This window comes from Cannabis sativa, chromosome 2, assembly GCF_029168945.1.
Source record: "Cannabis sativa cultivar Pink pepper isolate KNU-18-1 chromosome 2, ASM2916894v1, whole genome shotgun sequence".
NCBI classification, from domain to species: domain Eukaryota; kingdom Viridiplantae; phylum Streptophyta; class Magnoliopsida; order Rosales; family Cannabaceae; genus Cannabis; species Cannabis sativa.
The window spans coordinates 4,061,872-4,071,106 of NC_083602.1; the positions used below are offsets into that span (position 1 = coordinate 4,061,872).

Sequence of the window (9,235 nt, forward strand, 5' to 3'; positions counted from 1 at the left end):
AACCGTCGGGTATATTATATGTGACAGTTTTAGGGTTACGGGTATAACTCACTATTAAAAATTGTGATATAAACCCATAAAACCATCGCGGATTGCCCTCTTGAGTGTTCTAAACTGTCGCGAATACTCAATTTTTCTCGACAGTTTAAAATAGTCACTTAATATTGTTAGCGACAGTCCCAAAAAAAAATTATTTTTGGGACCGTCACGAATTTCGGCTTTGAACCACCACCAAGCAATCAGATATGGTGTTTGATCAAGCTAAGAGCTTCTTCGATGTCCATGGCTTCAACCATTTCTGGAGTTGTCAATCCTTCAATGAAGCAACTATGGGCACGGACTAGTAAACAATTTGAGTCACACCATGCCAAACCCATAAGCAGAATTTTCACCAAAGATGGCTCCATCAACTGTTACATTCACTACAACTACTCTTGACATCATTAGCGGTGGAGGGTTCCGCTACTAGTACCCTAAAAACTTTAGCTAAAGACTATTAGCGGTAGTGTCCTGCCGCTAATTGGTTGCTATTAACTATTATTAGCGACGGACTAAGCATCTGCTGCTAATAATAAATATTAAGCGGGATCCGCCGCTAATGTTTATGTTAGTCTCGAAATACAAACATCATTAGCGGCATGGTCCACTGTTAATACACGCAGCTAATAGTTAAAAATTTGAAAAAGTAAAAATTATTTCAAAATATTTTTAAAATAATAAATTATATATAATCAAAATTAACTAATATTATCAATTAAATATATAATTAAAAAATAATACAACATTCATTATCTTTATAAGTGTCTTAAACTAATTACAACATAAAATCACTAAGGTGAATACCACCAAAGTATAAGGAAAAGAATTTAAAAGAGGGAATGTCCTAATCGTTTCGTTACCAAGATCAAGCTAGAAATTCTCCTCATTTGTATAATTTTGTAATGGATAATGATCTACCAAGCCTATAGAGGTCCCCAAGTTGAGTTTGTTGGAGAATCAAGTAGACAAAAATAGTTGCTCCTGCGACAATATCTCGATCCCAATTAGTCCAAACCAATTAATAAACCCAACAAATTAATCACTCATTAAATTAAAATCACAACTTTTTCTTAATAACATACCTAAATATTAAAAAATAGTACACATAACCCTCATCACAATCAACATATACACTGTAAGAAAATATACACATGCATTACCTAAATATTAAAAAAAATAATTAAATAGAAATCAATTACACAGCATATATATATAATATATATTTTTTGAGTTAAAAAAATTAAAGGGAATTACCCTTATATATTGTTTCTTTTAACTTTTTTTTTTCTTTTCAAATTTACGGTTTGAGTTTTTAAAGTAGTTGCAGCGCTGGTTACAATAGAGATTTCTATACGATTTTTCGTTAATTTAAGTTGTAGCGCTAGTTGCAATAGGGATTTTGATATAGAATTCTGTAAAAATTTAAAAATAATTGTTTTGAAGTATAAAAATGAAAAATCCCCAAAAATTAAAACACATATCTAATATTCATAATAATAATAATAAAAAACATACTTTTTTTACAAATACAAATAAGTGAACACTATTTCCAAGCTGCAAATTCAGAACTTAATTGATCCAATAATAATAATAAAAAAAAAATACTTAAATAGAAAACAATAAAATAAACCATAATAATTTATAACATCATTGCCCGTGGTAATACTCCACCCTAAACAAGCAAGCAAAATCATTTTTAAAAAACATGTATTGAATATTATATTTATAATATGTAGATATATATATATATATATATATATATAAATATATATACCATGATTGTGGGCCGCTCAAAATGAATGGGGACAGCGGAGATGGCCGATTCTGCTTGGGGACGAATGCGAACTGCAAAGGGGATGTGAGATGAGCTACACGGAGCTGGGACGAGCGACGGATGAGCTGGAATGGCCTAAAGGGTTGTTGGAGGTGAGCGGACGAAGTATCGTCGTCGTGGTGAACGAGGAGAGAAAATTTTTAGGGTTATATATATAACTATTAGCAGCGGGGTGTGCTGCTAAGCTCTGCCGCTAATATTATTAATAGTATTAAAATAATTTTTGTAAGAGGATTTTTTATTTTTACACTTTAAACTAGTTTTTATTTTTTTTATTTTTACGAAATTCTACATAGAAACTCATATTGCAACTAGCGCTGCAACTTAAATTGCAACAAAAAATCATATAGAAACTCCTATTGCAACTAGCGCTGCAACCACTTTAGAATCCCAAACCGTAATTTTGTATAAAAAGTTAAAAAAAAAATAGTATATGGGATAATTCTTTTTTTTTTTTTTTAATAATTTAGTAATTAAAAAATATTATTAGCGACAGGATTCGCCGCTAATAATTCTAAATTTGAATGGGCAGGAATTTTCACGATTGTTTTTGAGATTATTATTAGCGGGTGACATTAACAGCGGGTCCTGTTACTAATAATGGAAAATATTATTTTAAAAATTTTGAATTTTATTATTGGCGAACCCTATTTTTCGCCGCCAGGCCCCTTATTAGCGGCGAACACCATCAGTCACTAATAATTTCGCTGCTAATACCTTTTATTGTTGTAGTGATTGATTGTGTTCATCTGCATCTCAACCCAACAAATAAAATCCATCTCCTACTAAATTAGTAGGAAACTAAAGCAGTAAAAAAAAGAACTTTAGATATTTCTCCATTGCATAAGATAGTGCATAGCTGAAATGCTCCTTTCAATTTTTATTTCAGAGCCATTTTAAATCGACAAAAATAGTTTAAAATTGACGGGTATTCTCCATTATAGGCATCAATTTTAAACACTCACTTAATTTTATTGGAAGAACTCCAACTAGGTTTTGTGGGTTATTAATTTCTTTTGTAAAGCTTTGTGTGCACACAATTGGACTTTAGGGATATTGTATACCATCAACCACTCACGTTTTACATCAATATAGTTTTAAAAACTTTAAGGGCTCGTTTGGAAAGCTGTGTTAGGTCATATATATTTTATTATATTATATTGAATTGGATTATACAACATATTTTTATATAATACTATATGTAAAACTTTAATTTATACTAAAATATTATATGTATTTATATATTTTTGATCCAAATCGGTATTTTTAATAACTAATCATTTGGTTAAAAACAATAGAACATGCTTCAGAGGAACAATCCTCCAACTAAAGCACACGACCTGGAGAGAAACAAGAATTTCTAGCTAAGCGGGGAGCTAGCTTGTTTGCAGATCGTTTGACAAAACGCAATTCAATATTTTCTAAAGATAAAAATAACGCACGAACATCATGCACAAAGAGACCAAAAGAAGATGACATAGAGATTTCACTTTGAATAGCTTGTATGCATACCAATCTGATTCTAAAATTACTTGTCCCCAATTATGATGATCAATCCAACTTAACACTTCCTTGATACCAACCATCTTAGCAACTTTCAGTTTGAACCCTCGAAACAATCGAAACAAGAAGTCATCCCAAAAACAATCGAAACAAGAAACTAAAACCAACAGACCGAACCCAATCTCAAACTAGAAAACTTAGACTCTCAAACCATAAAACCATAAACAATCTCAAACCAAAAAATTTAGACTCTCAAGCCAGAAAACTTAGACACTCAAGCCAGAAAACAATGGCAAAACCATAACAAACTCAAACCAATAACAAGAACCGATAAACAGGAACCAATCTCAAACAATCACATGTCACAAAAGACAAGACAAGACAAAAGACAAGAACCGACGGTGGCTGTCGTTGATTGGCGTCGCCGGCCAACGTGAACCGAACGGCTGACAACTCGCCGACAACGCTCCTGGAGGCTATCATTATCACACACAACTCTGAAGATAATCGCACACGACCCTGGAAGCTTCTCGTCGCCTCTGTAGGGTTTCTCTCTCCTCCTGTTTTCACGCTCCTATAATAGAATTGTATTAGTTTTAAAATATTATATATTTAGATGTCCATAAAAATTAATACCACATACAGTTTACATAAAAATATTGAATAAAATATAATTTAATATAATACTATACAATACAATACGATGTAATACGATATACCAAACGAATCCTAAAGGATGTAATAGTAATGTTATTATGTTATGAACTTTACTTATTTTTTAGGTTTATGTTTTAATTGGTTAGGATAGTGTAGTGTCTATTGAGTTTTGTCAACCATTTAGGTAAAAATTAATAGAAACTTTCACACAGATCGATATGATCCAAGTGACATCGCTATAATAGCCACACTTTGCTTGCAAGTTACTATATATTTAAGTTAATATAGAATTTTCCTAAGTATTTTCCGTTGATTAATAAATATGTATTAGCCTACGTACTATTCTTTTTTACGTACGTAGCTAGCATATGTGTTAGTTCTGGGCCAAATATATTAGTTCAAACCAACTACAATTGCAAAAAAAATTGTTATTTTTAGTAATAATTTTTTAGTCACAACATAAATTTTCTGTGACTAAATGTGACTTTTAGTCTTAACAAAAAAATATTTGTAATTAAAACATACCATACACAAATTGTCACTAATTTAGTTTTAGTCACAACAAGTATATTGTAACAAAAAATACATTTAGTCACAACAAACTATAATTTTTGTAACTAATATCTTTAGCCACGGATCTTACAACATAAGAATAATAATTTATAATTAGTCACAACTTTTTTAATTTTAGTCACAAATTTTATTGTGGCTAAAAGTAAGATTTTTTGTAGTATACGTACGTGATTGTGAGTGATCCCCTAATTCATTTAATCTGACCAATCCAATTTATTTTTTTAGTAAATAGTTATATTAAGGGTAGGTTATAGCTCATTGGGCTGAAAAATATTGATAGATCATATAATTGAGTTAGACAAACTCTAATTCTATGTAACCTAATATAATCTATTTTTTGAGAGACGTTTGAGACAACTTTCGTATATAAAATATATTTTATATTCATAAAATATATAAAAATTTATAAAATAATAAATTGTATTATTACGATAACCTTAAAAAGTGAATTGACTAAAACACATCACGACATATAATTTATAGTTACCCTACGACTTTTGCAAACTAGTCTAACGTAAAAATCAATCACTCTTATTAACACCCAAATGTAACGTCCCCGCTTCAAGCCTCCATTGGGTCCTTCCACCCACGGAATAATGGCTCTTATACACGAGTACGCCACTCTGTCTGCTTCCTGGATTGATGACTGACCCTACAGACCAACACGAGTGTTTTCAGCGTGCTTTGTCCTCACTCGCACACATCCTGGAAATACTTCCCAGGAGGTCACCCATCCTTGAAATCGCTCCAGGCCAAGCACGCTTAACTGTGGAGTTCTTTCGTGATGGGCTACCGAAAAACAAGATGCACCTTGTTGACATAGGTAGTACCAATCAATCCATTTAAGCCCTCTTCAACTGTGTAGTCCCATACCTACACAGTCTCAGAATCATCCCACTTGACCTTCCCCAGGCGGTGTGGGATTGCACAACTTACCTGGTGTTTCCCCTTACGGATCATGGGACTACTGACTGTCACAATCACCCCCCCTTACGGGGTCCGACGTCCTCGTCGACCACACTTCCGGCTGGGTCAAGGCTCTGATACCATTTGTAACGTCCCCGCTTCAAGCCTCCATTGGGCCCTTACACGCACGGAATGAATGGCTCTTATACACGAGTAAGTCACTCTGGCTGCTTCATGGACTGATGACTGACCCTACAGACCAACACGAGTGTTTCCAGCGTGCTTTGTCCTCACTCACACGCTTCCTGGGAAAACTTCCCAGGAGGTCACCCATCCTAAAATTGCTCCAGGTCAAGCACGCTTAACTGTGGAGTTCTTTCGAGATGGGCTACCGAAAAACAAGATGCACCTTGTTGATATAGGTAGTACCAATCAATCCATTTAAGCCCTCTTCAACTGTGTAGTCCCATACCTACACAGTCTTAGAATCATCGCACTTGACCTTCCCCAGGCGGTGTGGGATTGCACAGCTTACCGAAAAACAAGGTGCATCTTGTTTTTCGGTAGCCCATCACGAAAGAACTCCACAGTTAAGCGAGCTTGACCTGGGAGTAATTTCAGGATGAGTGACCTCCTGGGAAGTTTTCCTAGGAAACGTGTGAGTGAGGACAAAGCATGCTAGAAACACTTGTGTTGGTCTGTAGGATCAGTCATCAATTCATGAAGCAGCCAGAGTGACGAACTCGTGTATAAGAGCCATTATTTCGTGGGTGTAAGGACCCAATGGAGGCTTGAAGCGTGGACGTTACACCAAACAATATTGATACCACCACCACTTTAGATTTTTCTAAAGTACTATATTTACATACATACATACACACATATATATATATATTCACTATAAAAGTTTTTACTTTTAGTCACAAAAAAACTTGTGACTAAAAGTAAAAAATATTGTGACTAATTATAAATTGTTATTCCTACATTGTGACTACAAAGTCTGTGACTAAAAGTATTAGTCACTATATCACAATTTGTTGTAACTAAATGTATTTTTAGTCACAATACATGTTGTGACTAAAACTAAATTAATGACAACTTGTATCGAAATACCATGTTTATTTATGGTAGGTTTACAAAAATAACATTAATTCCCTTGCAAAATCAATGAATATATGATTAGGGATTTATTTTAATATTATACTTAAAATTAATTTTATTTATAAAAATACATTTATGAAAATTATTTGTACAAATATCATTGTGCCACATCAGTATATATACCAAAAATCAAAATAATTATCAGAAATAGAAAAAATTGGAAAAATCTCGTTTCCAAAAATTTTCATTTTTTTGGGAGTTTTGAAAAAAACAATCATTTAGTTGCTTTTGATGTGAATAAGATATCAATTGGTTACTTTTCAATTAAAAAATTTATTTCAAAACTTTACATATATATAAATAATAAAATAACTATTTTAATGTGTGAGAAACATATTTTTTTTAAGTCTCTAAAAAAGACGACTAATATTAAAAGAAACTACTTTGTTTCTTTTTTATATTTTTAGGCTATATTATGTTATTTTATTGTTTAAGATGCCTTAGGTTACTTTTTATTTTTTTTTAATGTAACTCATATGATTTTTTAGATACTATTCAATTTATTTACAAATTATTTTATAAATTTATTAAAATAATTTTGTAAAAATAAGTTTATTTTTGTTTAATCTTGTAATGTTTAAATATAAAAATAAAAAAAAAAATTAGCAACTTATTATTCAGATTTACATTAAATTTTATTAAAATTTAAATATCGTTTATTATTTATTAACTAAATAGAAAAAAAAAACCTAAAATATTTAATAATAAAAAAAAAGAAAACCCTTATATCATAGTCACTGGTTGCGCCGTCCATCATTGGTTGCGTCGTCCACCATCCACCACTGCCGGTGGTAGTGGTTGTGCCGACGACCACATCCATCACTTATTTTAGAGGTACGAATTTATTTTTTTCTATTTTATTTTTCAAATTTGTTATACATCATAATCATCATCTTCTCCATTTCATCTTCCTCTTCTTTCATAATCTTATTCAAAATCTCTCTGCAGGTAAAAATCTCTTCTCTTAGCTTCTGATCAAAATGGTAGTTGTGGCCTCTTGATCTCTCTCGGCAAAAGTAAGTGTACATATATGTAATGTATATTATATTTTTTACACAGAAAAAACTCTCATAATTTTCATTATCATATATATATAAATATATACTGTAAAAGCAAAGGTCATGAGTGGAGATGGGAAACGTAAAAGTGCATTGAGCCAAGTGAAAAAGCTTTTCATTTCTAATATATTGTTTGTGATTTGATGTGTTGAAAATATATCATAAAGTCAATAGTCACACACTCTTAAAAAACATTATTTAAACATTAATTTGTTTTTAGGTTTTGTTTTGTACTGTTTTAGGGTTATTGTAATAATGGTCACATATTGACAAATTAATTTGTTTTTCAAAAATTTTGAAAACATAAATGAGAAAAATTTATTAAAGTTGTTGATTGGAGCCATCACAAAAAGTTAGTGTTTTTTTTTTTTTCTTATTCTTTTTTTTTTTTTGATAAATCAGCAAGTTTATTAATGATCGACAATACTTTTGTACAAACAATTACAAAGAAAAGAGCATCTTTATGTTAAAGACCTCTTAATCAACCTCTATCTTTTTACAATGAATGAAACCAATCTCTATCTTTTGGGCCAATTTTCTTTGGCCAAAACAATTCTATTCTATGCTTTACATTTTGTTTAACTCTTTGCACAATTACATCTTGAACTTCTAGATGATTATTCCATATTTGGTCATTTCGGGAATGCCAAATGGAATAAACTAAGTGGGCAGCAGCTGCTGCAAGAACTTTCTTCCTAAACTTGCTGATTTTTGCCTTGTGTATCCACTTGAGTAGCTGCTGTAAGTCGCTGGAACAAGCGCCCCACGACAGCCATTCTTTGACATGTTTTAGGCAGCCAGCTGAGAATGGACACCTGAAAAAAAGATGATCATGTGTCTCGGGTAGCAGCTGTGTGCACAAGCTGCAACTCGGGTCAATTAGCATCTGAAACCGCTGCAATCTATCCTTGGTTCTGAGACGATTCTGCACAGCCAGCCACTCAATAAAACTATGCTTTGGTGTGTTGAAACGACCCCAAACCTCATTGCTCCATGTGACTCTTCTCTGTGTTGGAAGGATCAACTCATAGCCATCTGAAATCTTGTATTTCCGTTGAGCAAAGTGTTGTATGTCTATGGTTTCTTTGAGTTGATTCTTGGCTGCCACTATTTGCTTCCAATACCAACTCTCTTGATTTGTTGCTTGGTAATCCCACCAATTCCCATCTTTCATATAAACTGCATGTACCCATCTGACCCAAGATTTCTTATTCTTATATGTTAATTTCTTTATTAATGTTAATTTGTTTATTATATGTTAATTGTAAATAAATGTAATTTGTATATTAATTTTTTTAGTTTAATTTTTTAAAAAATATATTTATAATAGTCTTAAAAAAATAGATTATATATATTTTTTATAAGTGTTACTAATTGTTTAATTTGTTTTAGTTATACGTAAGTTTTGTGTATGTAGAAATGATGTGAATTTGTGATGTATTTGAAGATTGTTGAAGTGTTTAGGAAAAATTTAAAATTTTGTTAGATAGGTTAAAATATAGTT

General features: G+C 31.8%; 1 protein-coding gene across 1 annotated transcript; it reads right to left on the reverse strand.

Moving 5' to 3' along the window:
• Positions 1–8,227: 8,227 nt before the first annotated feature.
• Positions 8,228–8,905, reverse strand: LOC115719796 (uncharacterized). Its single transcript, XM_030648985.2, has one exon. The coding sequence runs from the start codon at positions 8,903–8,905 to the stop codon at positions 8,228–8,230; it is 678 nt and encodes a 225-aa protein (XP_030504845.2).
• Positions 8,906–9,235: the final 330 nt, after the last annotated feature.

Bases quoted from the DNA above. Each gene is read 5' to 3' on its own strand.
- LOC115719796 (XM_030648985.2), bottom strand. From the start codon at position 8,905: ATGAAAGATGGGAATTGGTGGGATTACCAAGCAACAAATCAAGAGAGT.